The following is a 21,961-nucleotide window of genomic DNA, read 5'->3' as shown; positions in this document are numbered from 1 at the left end:
ATTATCATATATATATATATATCACCTTGAGAAACGAGTTGTCAAGCTTACTCTGAAAACGGTACGGTGAGTCTAAAATAAATAAATTATCTAGCCAACTTAATACAAACAGTTAGGTTTATTAGTTGTTTACACAGCTCTAATACGCATCCCTTAATTCACGTTTCAAAGCCATACATACAGGTAATAACGGGGGGTCTGTTTGGATTCAACAGCACAGGGACCTCAGAAGCAAGTCTTCAACAGTACCAGCATTATACCAAATCCTTTTTTATGTACCAAAAATTTAGACAATTTTCATTCTTACTATTCCACGAGCTGCATCTCTTTGCATGACCCCAATAGTTTGCCTACAGAGATATACACACACACGTATTTGGGCGGGGGGAGGCATTCCAATTCTGAAGAATTGGGAGCAAAAAGCAAGACAGAACAAAAAAGTTAATAACAAGAATTAACTCTGAAGACATCAACTATTCTGTAGCTTTGCATCCAACTCAACCTCGTATTGAAGAACCGTATTCAGGGAGAATAAATCAACGTAGACTGTGCAACAAGAAAGTAGTGACACGACCTGTAATTTTAAAAGTAGTAATAGGATCAAAAAAGTACTATGTTTTAATTTTAAAAACAAAAACAATTAAAGAGAACACAGCAGTTTAACTTTCATACAGTCAAGGAAAAAAAGCCAACATTACCAGCATTTTCTATTAAAAAGTCTATTTACAGTTTCATACACCGGCCAAGGCTCATTTCAGCTGGTCTGCTCTACACAAGATACTCAGTTGTTGGATGCAGAAGAAAAACAGTCAGAGTTCATCAGTGGCAAACATTTTTTTTGTGCGCAGTTAAAAAGAATAAAGGTATTTAATGCTAAAACCAGACCAGAATAAAAACCTTCAGAAATACTTACTTTGTATGTAATTTTTTATAGACCAACACAGTGATCTATAGACTAAGATGAGGCAGCACCGAGGGGACGCGAGGCAAGCAACAGGCACAAGGCCTGAGCAACGAACAGTTCAGGGGAACCCTGTACTAAAACCAGCAAAAATAAGTATCTGATAACAGTGTCTTTTTTTTTTTTTTTTTTATTCACCTTATATTTAATTGGTTTTGGAAGAGAAACGAGCAGTTTTCAGAAAAGTCATAGCAAAGTCAAGGAATAAGCGAGTTAAGAGGAAAAGAAACAGGACGCAGCCCGTGAGCGGGCACGGCTCTGAGGGCAGCTCACTGTTCCTTCACCCTCCAGCAAAAAATGTTCGGAGGAGGAGTAGAGCAGCGCGTGACACGGACAGGGAGGAGCGGAGCAGGAGACAAAACCCACCCGAGCAGGAAAACTGCGTCACAGAGGAAAAAAGACTTCAGGTAGACACACAAGCTAAAACCGGAGGCAGAAGGATGAGTTTACTTATTCCCCCAAACGCAGCTAACATCGCCTGCCTATGCATTACTTCACAGAAAAGCCATTCTACAAGATTACCACAAGGATACAAATATTGCAGAGTTAGAAATAAAGCAAGAAGTCCAGAATTAACACACGTGGAACAAGACTGAGTTGCAGAGCTGAGCAGCAGCGTACCTCGAGTACAGTAACACAATAATTTTCTTTTTTAACCCAGCTTTAGTTTCATCTCTTTCACTTTCTAAGAAGTCACCTGTAATCTCTCCACACTCACAAGGCTGCAAATACCAGCGTGCGATACGTGAATACGCAGGAGTGGTATGCTCTTTCTACAGGAAAAGAGTGTTTCACCATTTATTTTAATTTCCATTCTATCTGAAACCAGTCAACACATACTTCTTACCAATCTGGGCCCAAATGCCAACCAATCTCCCAGTACAAACCCCATCATCACAGGTTTAGCAGAACAGGGCATTTTACCCCAAGAATGCCTCAGCAACCCTGTGTACCAGGTCAGAAATCGTATCTTTGCTTGAAAAGTTTCACCGCAGCACATACACACAAAAGGTTTAATGCAAACAGTAAAATTGTGACAAGTGCTTTCATCTTAAAATAACAAATACTGATAGGTTTGCAAGAATTAGCAATTCTGACATTATCTATAAATGTGTATATATGCTTGCACACAGCTCCCCCCCAACAATTTTAGATCAAATTTGTGTTTGTTTCACTTCTTCAGCAAGAATTAAAAGAACTGAATGAGTTCCCTTCAACTAAATGAAAATCAAATTTTAAGAGCCGGGAGAAACAGAAAGAGGTTAAGTGGGAAACAGTTCAAGGAATGTTCTGATAAAATTTCAGGAAAAGTTACTTAATAGAATCATAATTGAACTTTATTAGAATAAATAGCTTTATAAAAAGTTTTAGCTAAATGACTTTAATAAACATGCACAAGTTGCAGAGACAAAAGTGCTCAAGCCAGGAAATGCCAGCCCTCGCAAGTCTTGGGATTAATTTGAAGCAATAATTTTGTATGTTCTGGAATGACATTTTATTGCAGTATCAGCGTTAGCCACATACTTTATGCATTTCTTTCAGAAAGACGACAAACTTTTTAGAAAGAGAAGTACAAAATACAAGTGATCCAAAGAAACACGACCCTGGTCGTATGATTAATGCTTATACATACGGATGTTTGTTTGCATTTGCAAAAACCAGACAGATAATCTGCTATAACATAACTACATCGTTAGTATACTAATCTGATCAGCTTACTTTATCCTCAAAGAGCTGTCGGCTTAGTGTTGGAGGTTAGTATTATAGGCCAGCACTAGGGAGAGTCTAAGGACGAAGCGCTGGGCTCACCCTCCCTGGCGAGCCGGCCGGGCAGGCTCGGCCCCCGAGCAGCACCAACGGGCCGAGCGCAGGGCTGTGGCCACAGGATTAAAGGGTTTGGAAAAGAATTCAGTAAAAAAGTTGAGGACGTGTTGAAAACATTCATGAAAACATAATATAGACACTGTTTAAACTGCATCGGTTACCATTCCTCTATCATATACTACGAATTCTTCAATTTATTAGCCAAAAGTGCTCAGGCTTTCCAATCTGAGGTGGTTTTGGGTTTTCTAAAATCTTTGAATCTCTCCTCAGAAGAATACGTCTTTTCTTGGCCACCTCTCCTACCCTCCAGAGTGTTTGATGCAGGAAGTATTTAGACAAGAGTAACACTGAGCTGATGATTTACAAAGAATGATTTACAGCCTTCTAGGTAAAGCAGCATTTTCTAACTTAATTCAGTATCAGCTAAATTTTCTAAATTTACAAATAGGAAAAGCTTAAAAAAACCCACCCAACTTGTGCCCTTACTCACAAGAAATCTGTCTTAAAAGATTAAGGGTGGTACATGCGTATGAACCTGTTATGAATAAAGGCTCCTATCTAATGTGAAGAACGTTTTCAAAAAAAGTTTCTGTACAATATAAAAATTAACCAGTAAAGTCCTAGTAAGGCAAGAATATAATTTCTGCTTATGATTCTAAAGCACATTGTAAAAAAGTTACAGTGGCAACCACTTATAATTTCTCATTTTTGTACATTTAATATATTCACTGCAACAAGTATATTCAAGTCACATTTGTATTTATAATACATATCACAACTATATGCAAAGACGTTTTTCTTTCTTAGTGCCATTCTTTGTGACGTCTAATCATTCTTGTCCTGTAATGCTCAATGATGCACCATTTCAAGGCTTAACATTACATTCATTTGAATTGACTGAAAACTATTTTTCAGACATAATTAGTCTGACAGTTGCAAAGTTAATGTTTTGCTAGCCAATTAAAAAGGAACTACTGACATGAGGATGCTTCCAAGGCCAAGTATCTGTGGATTAAGTTATTTAAAGAGTTCCTCGAAAAGAAATCCAGCTAACCAATCTGATACAAGGACAAATTTAATATTTCCTTTCACAAAGCAAGCCAGCTATGTGACGTCTGATAAATGGAAAAGGGCTTGGAATGTAGAGGATAGAAAGGAACTCTAACAAATTTATCGTAAATCATGTTAAAACCGGTGTGTTGGGAGGGGAAAAAAACCCACTCATTTACACACATTTGGATGCTTTCATAGAAATGTATCTATTTTAAGGAAAGTGGAAATTGTAGCATAGGAAGAAAAAAAAAAAATGATCACTGAACTAGTTTTAGGCACTTGAGCTGCATAGACTGTAGAAGGTGCCCATCACATACGCTTAACGTTCACACACACACACCTACCCCTAGGAACATACTCTGTAATGCATAGGAAAACAGCTATTAAGCCTCCCTGAAAAAAAAAATTTTCAAAAATTAAGCTAGGTAGATCCCTGTTCACATTTTCCAAGTTCTATATTCCACCTTTCCTCACAATTAAAAACCTGCAGAATTTTCAGATGACAGAGGCAGTATATTAGAGAGATGATTTACCAAGTTTAATATCTGCTAAACCAAAAGAAACATTTTAAGTATTAAGATTATTGAAATATAACTTACTGCTATATGGTTTTTTGCTAGTAAAATGGTGTTCTGCAGCATAAACTTAAATAACCATTTTTAAAGACCCCTCCCTTTTTCTGTATAATATCCTAAGAATTAATTTCATGAAGAACAAAGGCAAAGTAATCTTAAGCTTTAGCTGAAAGCCAAGGCGACACAACACACAGAGGGTGAAAACACACAAGCAATACAAATCAAGGTCATGACTCATGTTAAGACAATCACTTCCAAACAATAACCGAATGAAGCTGAAAGCAGCACTGATGCAAAGTTAACTTGCTTTTCTACAGAGCTGTGAGAAAAATGTGAATTGTCCTACAGGGAAAAGAAAAAAAAGCTGTAAACAAGAAGCGCAGACAAAAAGGGTTGGTGTGTTCCAAAGTTGGTCTGCTCTTCTCCAGCCCTGCTCGGTGACTAAATTTAAAAATATTTCTAACTTTCCACAAACGGCGAGGTGTACAGGAAAGGGCCATCACGGCCACGCCGCTACCGCCAGGGTATAGACTTGTATATTCATTCGTCTGATGTTCATCTCGTTAGTATCTGAGCAAACACACTTGTTCTCATGATGAAAAACCTTCAGGTAAAACAAACTTTCCTACAAAAGCTCCCACGGCAACGTCTGGATGACACTAGTCCGCTTTTGCTATGCTTCGCTGCACTTAAAAGCACGATCCCACCAACCATGCAAGGTGACAATTTGGAATCATCGCCTCTGTTGACAACGGGGTGACAAATCGTGCCCAGCTACTACAGCCCAAATCCATCATCCTCACGGAGGCTGCAAATCCAGCATTTAAAATGAAGGCGCGTCCTCCTTGGATTCCTAAACCCGTGTCAGGAACGCTGCAGGCACGCAGTGTGTCCGCAAGCGCTGGCCACCATTGAATTCCAGCCACTGAAGAGCACATCTGCCCTCTGAAATACTGGGGGATCACAAAACACACAGAAAACTCATCGTTACACGTGACGTGCCACACCCCTTCTTTGCAGTCGGGTTAAGGCTGGATTGTTCGCCGTCCAACACGCAGAGAACGATTTAATTTTTGGATTATAAACTCCTCAGGGCACAAAAGACATCGTTTTAAGAGGCAGTCTTCACGCAGGCAGGTATTCAGCTCCCTGCCAGGGTCTGTTGCCGCTTGTGAAACAAAGATGAAGCGGTATCTTAGAGGCCACATAAAGTGGAAGTGGCCAGAAACTGAGAGGGAGAAAGAGTAAACCTAAGTTTACTTTTGTGTAAACATAAGATGTCTGGTTGCAGCGTAAGCCATACCTGGAAAAAGCCACCACACTTTCATCATATGGACATGCCAAGTCCTACAAATTCAAGCGAGGAGTAAGCAGCAAATTTCAGCAAGAAGCAGGTATCAGAATACTGCTGCGTGGTTTTTCTTTCATTAACGGGAATAACTCGTTTTCTTAAAAACAAACAAAAACCCAACACACACAACCTGTGCAAATTCAGGCAGAAATATGCAGTATTTAACAATACTAAAGCAAAATATTTTAAAGGGATGAAAGGGAAGACATAAGACTCAAAAACCAAACACTTAGGTTTATAAGCAAGTCTGCTTTTTCTTTTTTAAGACTAGAAAACGTACAATTCCATTTCATATGCAAGGGTGCACAGAGCTCGTTTCTTGAAGATACCGTCAGATAAACTGAGAAAGTCTTTGCATTAAATTGTTATTTCTTCAAACATTTATACATTTTGCAATACACCAGTTAAATACCAATATCTATGTGCATGCACTAGAAATATATGCATGTACACATTAAAATGTTTAACAAAGACAGCCGATTCCCTAGCCAATGAGCATCGTAAAGAGATACCAAAAATATATTAAAAAGTTAAATTCTTTACCTGCCTTTGTTAAATACAGACTTTTGAAATTGCCTCCCTTCTTTTCCCTACAAATTCACAACATGATCCCTGGCGAAGCAGGCCAACGGGAAGGCAGGTGCGCTGACTAGATTATCCCATAGCCAAAGATAAGCACCTTAAAAAGTTCAAACTAGGCTTCTTCTTTAAAATGTCTTTTCCATCCTTATCAGATATAGGAGCTAGGAAAGGAAAGGACATTTTAAACGAAGTTTTATTTTATTTTGCTATACTCCCCAAACATACCTCTCCAACATAAAAGCCTGTGAGTAAGGCTATGTACATTTCCACAATACTGACGACATTTCCAACCACCCAACTGTCATCCCACCAAAAAGACCCTTTAAAAGGGTAATTCCGAACAACTTCTGGAGGGGACACCCACCCCGTTAGGTACTGCAGTAAGAGAAGATAATCACATAGTGTTCTGACGCTTCTTCGTAACTCACCTGGGGACCATGCAAGGGAGTTCTAGTTTCAAGAAGTACTGCCCTGGAACTTCTCTGGCACATGATCAGGGGGTCACTGACAGCCTTTCAAGTAGTGTAATCTGTTCTGTTCTCCATCCCAGTGCCATCCATCGCATATAGATATTTATACATTTTACGCTACCAAAGAGAAGCGCGCCTTCCTCTGAAAAACACTTAATACAGAGTATGACTTGTTTTGTAAGATTCCAGTGGGACTTTTAAACATACTTTTGTGCCTCTTCCTTGGTTAAGAAAAAAAAAAGATGAAATTTTTCCCTTTATGACAGCTAAAGGTACTTCTACTAGACTTGAATCATAAATGAACAGTACTGCAAAAAAAGAAAAGCAGTACCATCGGACAGCACGACACACCCTTTTTGGAGTCTCCCAATCCAATGATGACTACAATACAAAAAGAACATCCGTTTCATTTTAAACTCTTTGGCAAATTTTTACTGTTTGCCGACACTGTGATTTGAAGCTCAATCCACATGCCCCAATCCTTATGGCATCCTCCCTAACTGAAAAATCACGTGAAAAGAACAAGCAATGGTCTTGAGAGAGTTTGCTTTATAAAGTGGTGGTGAGCCAACTGTCTGATGGACGTTACGGCCATACAGATAACAAAGGAAAAGAAGTTGTGACGTGTTGGCAATGTCAAATATTAGTACTACTGTCAACATACCGATTCAGCTTTACACACTGGTCTGAACAGATTGCAATTAACCTAAAATTGAGGTATAAATATTCACAAATATGTACAGTACACATACAGGAAAATATTTTTGCATTTGTAACATCAGTAACCTTAAAAATACTGGAAAGTTGGTATCTATGCCATTGATTTGCTTGCTAATTTACTGGAATAATGAAGCCAACATCTTCGACTAGAGAGGACTACAATGGAATAATAAAACTCAAAATTAAAAGCTCCTTCCTCTCACTTCATCTTCACCACGCTCAACACTGGACTGTTCTCAGTGGCTGTATCTTGAAAAGAAGGTTGATCACAGCTTTTAAACGCATCCTCAGAGGAAAACAAACAAGAAACCAAACTGGAGCCATCAACTGCATCTTTCTTTTCGCCAAATGGTCTTAATTTATATACACATATGTGTGTGTGCATCTATGTAGAAAATAAAGTTGAAATCAGTTCAGTATAAATACATCTATCCCATTAATTCTGCCACTGTGAAGGTAATCATGGGTACAGCTCTTTTTAAGCAATGTCTGTGCAAAGAGGTCATTAAAAATCATCTGATCTTAAGTCTTGACATCATCCATTCGAGTCCTTGGCACAGTCTGTAAATGAAAGAGATCATTTTTAAGGAATACAAGCACTTCTCGGGACAACGTCAAAGATAATTCCACGGCACCAATTTAAATTCTTCCCAAGAACTCTGTAATTCTGACTGAAGGAATCATTTCCAGAAACAATTCACTCTGAGTGCAGCATTTCCTTGATCTTATTATGCAATTTACAGGTGAGACACTTCAGATCCCAGCACTCCAAGACATACGCTGAAGTTATCTCTAATTATGATTATGCTTAATAAACCAGAACGGATTTTAAGTTGTTCCCACCCCCATCCTCATTAGGCCCAAATCATATAAAGTTTTATCACTGTGTGGTGAGACTGGGGACTTGATGTGAAAGTTGATTTCCAGACCACACCGATCCTAAGTCAGTATGTTCTGAGCCCCAAAATCTTTAAGTGTAAGATTATTATTGACAGGGGAGGAATGTGTGTTAAAACCAAACACCACAATAAAAATACCAAAATAATTTGAGATTCCCCTCCTACAGACAAGAAGAACTCTTACCCCTCTCCAGTTAGAGCACAGCACGCCTGGATGTGCCACTGATGATCTTTAATCGAAGTCAGTTTCAGAAACTGAGAGATTTCAGCTACTGTCATACACTCTTTAACATCCTGCTTGTTAGCAAAAATCAGCAGACCTGCTTTTTTTAAGTCCTAGGGAGAAAGAAGGAAAAAGAAGATGATCACAAATCAGCCCTCGGAGGCAAAAGATGCAATACCAAAGCAGAGAACCTTAAGCCCTAGCAAAAAAACCCTATAGAACGCCGCAGGCTGATTGACATGTAACTTCAGAAAATCCTTTGATCCACCAGACCAAACGTCCAATTTTTGCCTGGGATGATCTGTAAAACTAGGTACAAGATTCTGTTGCACTCCCTGAGGCTCGGGGCACGCTGTAGCTCTGTGTGCCCAGCTGCAGGAAGGCCACATGCCTCTAACAGCCAAGGCCTCCCGTTTAACCCTGACCTTGCAGGTCATTCCTGCCCGCACATCCAAACCAACCACGGCCTTCTCCTGACCCTGGCTTTTATCTACACGCCCCACTTTTATGTATGAACACATCTGTTAAGATTGATTTTACTCCCAAATTAGTTAGCAGTTCTTATGTGGGGCAAGAGTGGGTTACACCACCAGAACTTTTTAACCTCAGGTAAAGCCTTGCCAAGGCTGGTACCGTGGCTCAGCAGAGCCAGAAGCAGGCTCTGCCTGTGCAACAGCCCTCTGCGGGGGAAATCCCTCCCCTTAGGAAGCGTTCAGACTGCCACTGACAGCGTAAAGCAAGCTGCAGTAATATTTTATTTAGAGGATACACAGAATTTGTAGAAAACCACCACGTACACTGCTTTAGAATCAAAGGACGGACATCTAGGTGAACAAGCACATTGCAATAAACTTCTTTATTAAGGCCCATGCAATATTTGCAATACCAGTACTAATAATTTAGAGAACAGCGACTCTAGGGGCAAGCTTATTTTATCTCAAGCTGCTTGGAATTACACTAGTCCAGGCTCATATTATTGAAAATCTGTCCCTCTAAAAGTAAAAAGGTCTTCCCAGGAAGCCAAGACAACTCATTCATTTAAACGCCTATCAGGCACACTAATTTTTACAAGCAGTAAAATTAATTCCCAAATGATCTACTGGTCCAGAAAATAGATGGAACTGACCTGGGCAACTCAATTTTACCTTAACAAAATTTCAATTGAACTGGTTATCAGAAATAAAAGATTTTCAGGGGCTGCAAGGAAAAGCTACTCTAAATAAATATTTGACTTTTGTTTCAGCTTATGCGTATTGTTGCTCTTTTCAAACACCATAGCTTCTGGAGAGTTAGCAGAATATACCAAAAACATCCTGTTGTAAAACAATGGGCACATTTACTGTTAGAGGGGTGCTTTCAGAGCACAGAAATAGTCTCCCAACATGAAACAAGGGCATTCACGGTGCTTGGGAGTTACAGATCTCCCTCATTTCAAATTCAGTTCATTAACAACTTCTGCATCTTCCCTTATAGATTACAAAACAGAAGATGTAATTTTGTTTAGCGCCTGCAACGGACTGAGGAGTACACCTCTAAAATTCTAATTATGACAGCAGCAAACCCAATGGCAACAGTCCCCCCCAAGCCACATTTAACACTTCACAACCAAGAAAGCCAGACCTACTTTATTAATTTTATTTTACTAAACATAATTTTAATTTAAATACCAAAAATCAGAAATTCAAGAGACTAGGCAAAGCGCTTGTCTCTTCTCGAATACTTTAGATTACCATGATCACTCAAAGAAAATACACAGGCAGTCTTTGCCTTTCCTGCAGTCATCTACTAAACAGCGGCTGTAGTTTAAATATAGATAGAATATTTTGGGATATAATGCCATCAATTTTATGCACATCTTTGTATTCTTAAATTTGGAAGCTCAGTGTCATCTCATAAAAACTGATCCAGTTTGCATTAAACTTGTCTTACGAGCCCCAGCAGTAGTCAAGCTGATCTAAACACATCTCCAGTAAAAATCAGGGCTCTGGTTCCGCCACACTGCCCAGATAGATTAAAGTCTTCGGGACATTCAGGACACTCCTTGGCTTATACAGCACTCTAGACGCAGGCAGCTCAGTTTTAGACCTGACACAGCACTCAATTTTAAAGAGGGTCTTTACAAGTTTGCCAATTACACTCTCACTCTGAAATTTCACAAACACGTAGAATGATGGCTACTATAGCCATAGACAGTCCGCTCCTTCAGGTTTACAGCTGGTTGCTATAAGACATATTATTAAGGCTGTATCTGTTTCACCATGAAAACAGAAAACATCAAGCAACCATGAAGCTAGCTAAAATAGTAATTAAGTTGTTGGAGGAAACAATATTTTTTTAAAGCGATCTCATTCGGCTCTTAACATGGATTGGAGTATAAAACCACAAAAGTCATTCATAGGTCCTAACTTCTGTTTCACTGAAGCACTCAGAAGTTGAAAAACTACTTTTGTGGGAGTTCTCTTCAGTAATTTGGTATTAATTTACAGCTTTATTGCGAGCTTCACAAAAGACAGAGCCTCTAGCAGGAACAAGAGAGCTCTGACACAGTCCGACCCGCAGCTGGGAGAAGGCGGCTGTTAATGTTTGCCTCGGGCTTCACTGGAGAGGCCTCTCGCCGTTCTGGTCTGACTCCAGCTAGCAGGAGTAAGCGAGAGCTTTCACAAACAGTGTGCGAGCCTGCCTCCCTTAGCAAGAATCATCCAGACCTGACCCACAGTAAATAGTAAAGCAAAGAAAACAGAGGGTCTACTCACCTCATGGGCTAACATTTTATACAGTTCTTCTTTAGTCACAGAAATTCTCTCTCTGTCTGTGCTGTCCACAACAACTATCACAAACTTTAAAAAGTGAAAAGTTATTAGTCAGAGAACAAGCTCTATCTTTCCAGCCACGCACTCATCAGCACAGCAGATTACTGTTCCCATCTCACTGCCCAGCCGGCCAGCTGGATGATCAGATCTCATCCTATTCCAGATACACTTCTCCCAGCCAGAGCGAGGTTACCCGCAGCACCAGTACGGTGTACAACTTGCACCGTGGTTTGTATACAAAGGTAGCTTCAACACATCTTTTGACTTTCTGCTTTTGAATTTCAAGTGAAAGAATTTATACTGAAAGCAAGTGTTCCCCTGTAATTCCAGATCCGGTTTTGTCCTGTGCTTAGCATAACTCAGGTAGCACACGATCCCTCAAATAATTTGTTGCAGCCTTTAAAAGGTAAACTGTATCAGCTTTCTCCCTCTGCTTCAAATACTAACATGCAAATAGATATTTGCAAGGGATTTAGAAAGACCCATAAGCTCTGTAACTTCAAGAGCATACATGCAGATACATGTCATAGCATCTGATAGGGAAGCACAAAGTTTATTATTATTAAAACCCCCTTCTTTTAAAACCCACATTTGATAACACATAGGAAACCTTGACTTAAATCATTATTTTCATTAAGTCCAGTATATGGGCTGCAACTTCATCGCTAAAGAGTTCTTAAAATTCTTGGGAGTGCTTAAGTAAATTGATCATGGGAGCTCGCAAGACAGAGCTCCCACAGTCTTGGAGGAAAACTTTTGGGCTTTCAGCCTTACTCCAGAGGGGTTAGACAGGTCTTAGAGTACCTGGTACAGAGACAGAGCAGTCACGGTCAACCAGAGGGACTGTAAACATGGGGATCTGCAGCACCAAGAGAAACCGAGCACCTGCCCCAAGGCCACAGATCCCCAGCCACAGAATCCTCACAAACAAGCTGGTTTTAATCGCAACTCCATATTACGCATCTGGCGTAAGAAACAGAAAAGCGAGTCGTACGCCAGCTTGCGAAGGAGGAGACTTCAAAAACCAAAACGGGAGCACCCTGAAGTAGCTCTGATGCCGCTCAAAGCACAGTTAGTTCAGCCTCAGGTTCGCTGCGTTCCCGTCAGCAGCTCAGCCACCCCAAGCCCGGCAGCGAGGCGCGTGTCCTCACCTCGGTGTTGGTATAGTAGGTGTTCCACGAAGAGCGAAGAGACTCCTGCCCTCCGATATCCCACATCAGGAAGCGCGTGTTGTTAACCACTATCTCTTCCACGTTACTCCCTATGGTGGGCGAGGTGTGCACCACTTCATTCATGGAGCTGCAGAGGGGAGAGCGCGAGGCAGTGAGAACCTCCAAAAATCGGCATGTTACCTGCAGCCTCGAGCGCCTTAGGACTCCAAATCAACCTACTTCTATAAAAACTAAACTTGGTGGCTCTTCCGAGGTAGAAAGCTTAGTAGGGGAATTTTAGCAAACGCTCCTTAGGCAGCAAATAGGTTTGACAGTGGAGGGCGTATAAAAATAAAAATAACAATTGATAAAAATAGCAATAAAGGACTCAGTGAACTATATAATAATTGAATTACAAAGCTGAGAGAGCATTCATGAACAAAACTATATTATAATTAATTAAATCATAATGCTGAGAGAATATTTGCTTCAGAAGCTGTTTTAAGCAGTCAGCTTTTCTTTTTCCAGGCCAATTTTGGCACGCATGGGAAAAAGAAGTTGTTTTTCTTCAAGAATGTGGTTAAGCCACAAGATTTCCAAGGTTGCAGAAAAACAACAACTCATCATCCAGCTGCACCAAACAGATGACATCTCGCTCTCCTTCCAGTATAGGCCACTAGAGCGTACTTTCTTCACAGTTCAGTTACTTTATGCCCAAACTTCCTCCTCTTCCCCTTTCAGCACAGTCCAGCAGCACTACTTTTTGGAGACAAATGCAGACATTAAGTATTTCAAATATATTGTTTTAGAGATAGTGAGTGCCACTTTGCCATTAAGAGTGCCAGTTTCACATCAACAGTGATAACCAAATGTGTACTCTGGATTCTCCTAAAGCTCAAATTATTTAAACTCTACTGGATGGGATATGCAAAAAAAAATAAAAGTAGCCTCAAGGAAAACAGCAATCATTTCCAATGAACTTAATGATTTTTTCTTCTGATAATCTTGATATATTTTTTCATTTTATATGAATATTTTCTGAAGCTTTACCAGAGCTTTTAGTTACAGCAACAGCACTTTGAGACTTGTGCTGGAACATTTCTTGAAGAGGAATCAGAGAACCAAGGAGATAAAAGGAATCCCAGTTACCCCGTGCCTCAGCAGCACGTAACAAGAAACCTTCTCACCACACACATTTGACTGCAACTATATAAGGGAAAGAGAAGGATTAGAAGAATCATAAAATCAAATTAAGGGTAACAAATTATATAAGATGATGCCTGTGGCTGATTTCATATTTAAAAAGCAGGTTTTAGCAGAGTTCTTTTAACACTTGGAAGAGACATATGATGAATCCCCTTTACTGGACTGAACCTGCAGCTTCTCACATTCAAGCTGTCGGCACCTCGCAGTTTGCAATACAATAGGTGGGTTTTTCCCTCCTCCCCACTGAAACCAGGTGAGCATGAAGCTTAACGGCATTTCTAGACACCTGGTCACAAAATCCTACCACTACCTGAGGCGGGGCAGGAGAACCGAGTACAAGAGCAGGGAAGAAATGAAGTGTCTGTGGAGCTGCTGCGGTCTGTTAGAGGAATCACCACTCCCACGTCTCCTGTGACCCTCCACAACATCAAAGTAACGGCCAGGGCACTAACCAACACTAGTTGTCCTGCTAGTTATCTCTCTCCATGTCTTATGCAAGAGTTAAACATATTCTTTCATTCAATATCTGCCACAAAGCAATGGTAAGAGAAAAAATGGGATATGGACAGATGGAGGTAGAGTTTAAGGGGGGACAGAGGACAGTACTCACACAGAGCTCTGGCAAAGCGGCCAACAGGGGAAGGGGAATACAAAAGGAGAGAAGGGGAAGTCCTGTGGAGCTAAAACGGGTGTAAAGGAAAAGGAGGCCTATAGAGATCCACCGTACAAAAGGGAAAAGAAAACACTGAGACTGCAGAAATTAGAAGATGAGAAGAATCATGAGACATTTGTGGAGGAAGTGGAAAGACACAGGCAGCATTAAGATGCACCGAGGACGGCTCTCAGCTGCAGCAGTTACTAGTCTTAAAAAATATTCTTCATTCTATTTATGCTTTTAAAAACCTCTCATTCCCCATTTAAATAATGACAACCACCTTCGTCTTTTCCCTTTCTCTGCAGAGCGTGCTAGGGCATAAGAGGCTGGAAACGCTGCACGAGTTTCACGTTTCAGAAAGGCAAAAGTAGATTGTAATTTGACAGAACCCAAACATTTTAGGAAAGCATATTTTAAGTGCAGGATTGGAGCAGCACGGTCATATTGCTTAACAGGAATTATTTCCGATACTGACTCGGGAACACTTTCTAATACCAGACTACTTCACATGAGAAATTGCAAATCTGTTTCTATTATAAACAGACCTTGAGTCGCCTGTCCCACCTAGAAGCTTCCGAGCCTGTGGACAAATTTGTACCCTTTTATCAAAATGCAGTTGAGGACCAGAGATACGAAGCTCACACAAGTTTCACGTAAACCAGCAGCAAGGTTAAGGGAAGACAAACACAAGTCAGTGCCACTATTAAAAGCAGAAGCTGCACGACAACCATCAATGCTGGTGGCTCAAACAAAGCCAGCGCTCAACCTTCCTCCTTCCCCCTGCACCACGGATGACCTGAAAGTCCATCTTGGTACACGGGACACAAGCCGTGGCAGGGAGGGGTCAGGCTTCTCTGCTTTGCTACTCACAGAACAATTTGTTTAGTATTTACATGCTGCAGCATGGATCAGTTTAGCAGCGTTGTCCTGTGGCTAACCCTCAGTATAATCATATTTTGTGGAGTTGGCAAACAGCCTAGAGGGTGACACCAAAGGCAGTTGTGATTAAGTGGTAATAGCAATGTAATCTGATAAATAAAAGCTCTGAACAAAACCTTATCCATATACCAGGCAAAACACAGACCTTTCCAAACCCTAAACACACGCTTTGACCCGCCGCCACCTACACTGCTCAGTAATCCTCAGTGTAATGCGCCGAGTGAAAACTAACAAGGATAGCAGTGACAAGAAGTCAGAAATACACACAATGCACACCTTGAAATACATGAAACGTCATCTGCAGTTCATACTTACAATTGATAAAGAATGGTTGTTTTTCCTGCATTGTCCAGACCAACAATGATTACTTTGTGCTCTGAAATAAAAATATCACTAGTAAGTCACATCATTAACTTTGCTATCATGATAACAGCTGTTATGAAACAAGGTTAGTGTTGCCTTTGAAACTGATTTCCTAAGCAAACACTGCCAAATTTCAGGGGCCATACCTAAAAGTTTGTCTGTGGAGGTGTACAAACCCGTGTACTGTTCTGAGTAGGTAAGTGACTGTCGATTTTTCCCCGTTTGCACATCTACGGGAACAATTTCTGAGAGACTACATGCAGATTTTTTCCGCCTCTAAACTGCTAGAGCAAGCTCATGCTGGAATCCTTTCCCAAGCTTCTGCACATTTTTGCAGATTGTAACAGCCTGTGCTCTCTCTTCCCCCCAACGACAGCAGTTCTCCAGAACACACGCTTACACATGTTAAACCTTCATTTCCAAGGCCATACTTTTATTACAGCCTGCAACATCTTAATCTTTTTGCAAAGAGCTGTTAAAAACCCACAACAACGCTGACTTGCACTGTAAGCAGGGAGATCCACCTCCCTCCCTCAGTGTCCTCTTTTCCTTTCAGCAGGTTTGGCACCCGGAGAACAGATTTGCCTACGAATATTTTACAGTACGCATTCACCCAATTTAGTTTTAGATGAACCAACGACTACTCCACAAAACTACTCTGACACATATGCGAACGCATGTTGGAGCTCAGTGCCAGAATCAATTATTGTTTCTATTTAGCACCTTCTTTCCTATACATCACAAAATTGAATTTGAGTTCTACAGCTGGTGTTGTCAAGCACATTCAAATTTATGATTTCCAGGATGAGTGAGCGCTGCCTGCTCTCAGCAGTATTACACAACTTTTACTTGCACAAATAACCTGGGCTTCAACGGGGCTATTCATGCAAGTAAAAGCTGTGTGAGAAGGGGCTTTCTCCACCCCACCCTCCCCGCCTCAGTGGTCCACAAGGGCAACAAAAGCCATTCTAAGCGTGCCCAAGCTTCAGACAACCAGAGATCAATTCCTTCTGTTAGCAAAGTACACTTGCATTGATTTATCACAGAGGAGAGAGGGAGGGGATAGGGGTCAGGTAAGCGGGGTTTTCTTGGTTTTGATTTTATCAATATTGTGTGGTTTTGCAGAGTTGTCTTATATACTATCAAATATAAATTCTAGTTTTAATAACTTTGCATAACTGCACAATATTGTAAAAATATCTGCTTACCTGACCCCACATAACTAGGAACTTTTGTTTCTGGTGTGATGTTGCCAGCACAGTGGATGTTAGGAAAGCAGTTGTAACAGAAGATCTGAAGTGGGGCTGGATGCTACAAGACAAAAATATTTTGTTGCATTTGCACTAAGTGTTAATGGGCATATAACTGGGACATTCAACATGCATGTGTAAGTTCACTCAAAATCAAATTTAACAGACCTTATAAACACCAATAAGAGCGTTTAAAAGTGGTTTATAGTTTCACAGTCATGAAAACCTTACTGTGAGGAGTCAGACGTTACAAAGCTGAAGTTACTTGTAACGTTTACTCCACAAATGTGCAATTTCGCCAGGTATCGAGGTTTTATCACATAAAACCGTTCATGAGGGGATACTCTGCAAACGACAAGCTGAAACTAGACGCCACAACGCAACACGGCTGTATTCTTTCGGTACACGTTAATCATTTAACACCCACCTTTCAGGAAACAAGCTTCCCAGTGACTTCGAGGAGGGAAAAAAAAAGGTTGAACACCAACACCCCCCCCCCACCCCCAACTTTTCTGGTGGCGGCTCGTCCTCCCGGGCCACCCCGGTGGCCGAAGCCGTGCCGGTTTACAAGGGCGGGCCCCCGGTCGCCCCGAGCCCTCAACCCCGCCGGGGATCGCCCTCAGGCCCCTACACGTCCGCGGGCCGCCTTCCTCCCCCTCACCTTGATGGTTGAACAGCCTCCATATCCTGGTGAAGAGGATCCCCATCCCTCAGCCGGGGCAGCTCCGGGCCTCGCCGGCTCCTCAGCGCCTACTGCGGGGTTATCCCGCTGCCGGGCCGCGGGGCGGCTCAGGGCCCGGCCCAGCGTCCCGTTTGCCGGTGGAAAGGCGGGCTAGAGCCTCGCCGGGCCTGCTCACGCTCGGACATCGCCGCCGCCCCGCTCCTCTCCGGGCCGGTGGCGGAGCGGGGAGAGCAAACGCGCCGCGAAGAGACCAGCGACCCCGCGGCCACCGTAGGCGGGGGCGGGCGCGTCGATGTGACGTCGCAGGGGCGGGACCGCGGCCGCCATTACGCGACTGCGCCTCAGCGAGCGGCTTCCGCGGGGGAGCGCGGCCTTCGCCCCTGGAAGCCGCTCGCCCTTCGGTTTTCCCGCCCAACGCCGGGCCTCTGAAAGTCGCTACTCAGCGTTTTCGCCTGAGGAAACTCCACTTTCTCCTCAAGATTTTTTTTTCTTTAAAGCCCCCCCCCCCCCCCCCAAGATAATTTTCTCTGTCCCAACCTGCCGCAGCGCTTAAAACCTCAGGGATTTTCAGGTAATGATGCACAATAGAGACAAGACACGGGGTGTTTCCCCTCATGTGTCTTCTCCCTGCCCCAAACACTCCTTTATTTAACAGAAACACCGCGGTGTTTTCCCTTCTCTTACCAGAAGCTAATGCCCAGCACCACCCATCTTTCAACCTCAAAAGCCTTTACCGTTGTACAAACAATTCTACAGTCGTGTTAAACTTCAAACAGGGGAGGTTCCAGACTGGACATTAGGAAAAAATTTTTCCCAGAAAGAGTGGTCAGAGAGTGGAATAGGCTGCCCAGGGAGGGGGTGGAGTCACCAGCCCTGGGTGTGTTTAAGGGTCGTTTGGATGAGATGCTGGGGGATGTGGTGTAGGGGAGAACTTTGTAGAGTCGGGCTGATGGTTGGACTCGCTGATCCCAAGGGTCTTTTCCAACCTGAATGATTCTGTGTTTTGTTTTCCAGTGATGCAGGTGGTGGATGCGAATGGGCATTTTCAGCGCTAGGATTTGTAACTTAAAAGCATTCTCTAGGGAGCCACAGGTAGGTTGCGCAGCTGTAGGGCACGTCTTTGTTTTAAACACCAGTGGGCATGGTCAGGAAAAACCTACACCTGCAGCTCTCTGAAAAAGTAAATTGAACTTTGGGAGAGTGAAACTGGTGGAAAGTCTACTTTTTATGTTTGAAAGGTATCTCTGAAGCTCAAGAGTGTGAAGGCTTCGTTTATCACCACAGCGATCCTATCGAGTTCCTTTTTGTTTGAAAGCTTGGCTGGGTGGCTGCTGAGCCAGCTGTGGAGTTGTGCTCTGTTCCCATTTACTTAGGATGGAAAAGCCTCCATCTTGAGATGAAGCAGCATCTCGTGGGATGGGATGCCTCACTTGGGACAGAGAAGCCTTTCTGTCCTGAAAGCCTATGAGTCCTCTGGACATGCTGGTGCTCCTCAGAACTGTCAGTGTGCCACAGTAGAACTTTCTGTCACCGATAGCGCACATTATGGGTTTTGCTCCTCATTCCATACTGTCCTTTCACCTGCATCACGGCCTCCTGTTTTCCTGTCCACTAGCTCTGGTTTTCCCCTCCTCTGCAGCCTGGCGCACCAGCTCGCTCAGTTCCACCTCCACCTTCCTTACTCACTGCCTGGTACGCTGCCTTCATCTTTCCGCATGCTATCAGGCTCCTTTCTTATTGCAGTTTCTTTGCTTCTTTCCTAGCAGCTTTAATTCTGACAGTGGCTCCTTGCTTTTATTTTCCTTGCTGCAATATTGGCCCCTAGTCAAAGCAGCATGGCCGGTAGTGATCGCTGAGTTTCTGTGCAAGGTGTTCATGCTGTTGCAGTGAAGTGGAATATATGGTCCTTAACAGTTGAAGAAAATAAAAGATCCTGATAATAAACCGGCATGTTACAACTTTAATGGGATAAAAATAAATCACGCGCTGCACTGGTAATGGATCTGTAGTCATCCAGGTTTAAAATAACTAGATATTATTAGATAGATATTAAAATAACTAGGTATTATTGTCCATGGTGTTCACGCTTTACACCTTCTTCAGCATTAATAGTGTCAGCTACCTCATATGGCAGGAAAAACACAGGTAGCCCAGACACCTTCTGGCTACTCTGCGAAACATTTGTTTGCTAAACAGTTACTGGCAGTCTGTGAAAAAAGTCTCTTTTTAATATGAAGGCTGTTTACCCTTCATGGTTTTGGTGCACCGTTTTAGAATTATATTGCTAATTTTTAACCTCAAACATGACAAGCAGCATGACTTTGGAAAAGTAGTGATGCTTTATGATATATAAGGGCCATGCACCAACATCCTTCTGTACTGTTGAACTGCTGGAGTTTCTGAGATTGGTGAATTCCTTGCAGGACAAGTGGGGACGTCTGCCAGCCGAGCACCGTGGCTTTGGAGAAGCCGATGGGGAAGGCGAAAGGGAGATCAGGGTGTACAGCGGGAGTTGTCCGTCCCCGTGTTGGAGCGGGGACAGCGTGCAGCTGGCCAGCAAACGAAACAGCTCCTCCAGTGTGATAACTCTTTCCACAAGTTCAGCGTTCAGCTTGCTGTGGAATTAATTATTCATTAGCCGACAGTTATCCCCCTTTCTGCCGCACCCCAGCTGACAGTTTCAGACGTGTATGATTCATTTCTATTCTCAGTTGTCCTGGTCTAAACACAGAGCCTGAAACCCGTGGGCTCGCTCCAAGGGCTAGGCAGGCTGCACACCTGAGAGGGTAGCAAAATTCAATTAAACCATTTCTTTTGATTCTTTAAATAGAAGAGCATTAAGGCTTCCCCCCCGCCGCCATGTAGGTTTGGGGGGGGGGTGTGTGTTTGTTTTGTTAGACCTTGTGACTTATTGAAGCAACTTTTAAAAATCTGCAGCCAGCACCCCTTGGTCCTGCCCCGTGACACCCCTGACTACCAACAGCTTGCCTGTACCCAACAACTGCAAAAACAGGAGTGCTGTTTTTCCAAGATGAATGAATATATGGTGTATTTTACAACTAGGAAGCTGTTGTTTCCATCTCTAGCATCCCTCTCTTAGTTAAATCGGTGGCAGTCAGGTTTAATCTGTGTTGTACTGCTGCTTTTTTCCGTGCTAACGCTGGGCTGCCTGTGGCTGCTGGAAGCTTTCTAAGCAGCACTCAAATCGGCGCGGTTTTATTGTGATAATTTCCTCCTGGAAATTCAAAAAACACCTTTTTCAGACTGTGTACATTTTGTTCCAAGCAACCGTAAGGCAGACAGCGGGGCGCCCGGGTGTTCCTGTGCTGCAGAAGCGGGGGGATTTCACCAGTGAGGGGAAAATACTTCTACCCGGAAGAAACCCAAATGTGTGGAGAAGACAGACAGGATACGCGGCTTACAAATTTTAACTGCTAGGATCATATGAAAACACACAAAAGAATACATTTTTGCTCAGCTGTATTTATTTGAAAGACTTTGCGCTTTTCATTAACAGCTTAGATGAAAACTCACATGCTTCTATCTGATTTTGAATGCTTGGACAAGATAATTCAATTAAACAGAATTTTAAAAGCCCTGCCCACGCATTAGATACGTAAAAGCCAACATTCACGTCTAAGACGCAGATTACCTGGTCTGTCCATCGAAGGCAGGCTCCTGACAAACGCCGAGGCCGCAACCACGCGCTGCCAGGCCCGGAGCAATGCCAGCAAGGCCTGGGCCCAGCCGATGGCCACCTCCGCTCTGGCAGCAGCCGGCCCAAGGCCCGGGAGAGGGGCTGCGGCACAGGGATCCTGGCAGCACGGTGCCCTCGCGGGCCCAGCACAACCCCGCGCTGCCGTATTGTGCTTGAAAGGGCAGAACTTCCAGGGACTGGGATGATTGCAGCACCTCTGTTAGGGTGCTGGTTCCTGTTAATCTTTGGAAGAGGTAGCGTGAGACTCTCTGCTGGGGGTAGCATCTTTCAGTGGTTTCTTGTTTTCGAGATACTATAGACAGTATTTCATTTTCTTTTAATTATTCAATCCTTAATACCTCCCATCATTCTGATCCTTGTTTCTGTCTAGGAACCAATTTTAAATTAAGATGAGATCATACCGAGGACCAGATCCAAAGACCATTAACGTTCATGAGAATCCTTCAACTGAGCAGTTGGCTGAAAGTATTTTACTTCTCGATGGAATAGTGAGATACTGTATGTATTTATGTACTTCTGAGCTGCAGCT

General features: G+C 42.6%; 2 protein-coding genes and 1 long non-coding RNA gene across 5 annotated transcripts in view; 1 reads left to right on the top strand and 2 right to left on the bottom strand.

The window, feature by feature from the left end:
• Positions 1-6,853, bottom strand: part of NEB (nebulin) — a 157,666-nt gene extending 150,813 nt beyond the window's left edge. The window contains exon 1 of the mRNA XM_074828481.1: positions 6,775-6,853. The gene's annotated coding sequence lies outside the window, so the exon portion shown is untranslated. The remainder of the gene's footprint in view (positions 1-6,774) is intronic.
• ARL5A (ARF like GTPase 5A) lies at positions 100-18,014 on the bottom strand. 3 transcript variants are annotated; one of them, XM_074828479.1, is made up of 7 exons: positions 17,694-17,849; positions 16,991-17,093; positions 15,735-15,795; positions 12,620-12,767; positions 11,412-11,495; positions 8,620-8,771; positions 100-8,097 (listed from the first exon to the last, which is right to left on the bottom strand). In XM_074828479.1, the coding sequence occupies exons 4-7, from the start codon at positions 12,761-12,763 to the stop codon at positions 8,049-8,051; spliced, it is 429 nt and encodes a 142-aa protein (XP_074684580.1). In that variant the 5' UTR covers positions 12,764-12,767; positions 15,735-15,795; positions 16,991-17,093; positions 17,694-17,849; the 3' UTR covers positions 100-8,048. The 3 variants fall into 3 exon arrangements, with proteins under 3 accessions (XP_074684580.1, XP_074684578.1, XP_074684579.1); XM_074828477.1 differs by lacking the exon at positions 16,991-17,093 and having other exon boundaries at positions 17,694-18,012; XM_074828478.1 differs by lacking the exons at positions 11,412-11,495; positions 16,991-17,093 and having other exon boundaries at positions 17,694-18,014.
• A 37-nt stretch (positions 18,015-18,051) lies between these two features.
• Positions 18,052-21,931, top strand: LOC141925048 (uncharacterized). The gene is made up of 3 exons (XR_012623739.1): positions 18,052-18,285; positions 18,729-18,806; positions 21,803-21,931. It is a non-coding gene; the product is annotated as an uncharacterized LOC141925048 (long non-coding RNA).
• Positions 21,932-21,961: the final 30 nt, after the last annotated feature.

The sequence above is a fragment of the Strix aluco genome, chromosome 6, assembly GCF_031877795.1.
Source record: "Strix aluco isolate bStrAlu1 chromosome 6, bStrAlu1.hap1, whole genome shotgun sequence".
NCBI classification, from domain to species: domain Eukaryota; kingdom Metazoa; phylum Chordata; class Aves; order Strigiformes; family Strigidae; genus Strix; species Strix aluco.
The sequence above is the reverse complement of the archived record's forward strand: the minus strand, read 5'-3'. Positions and strand labels throughout refer to the sequence as shown.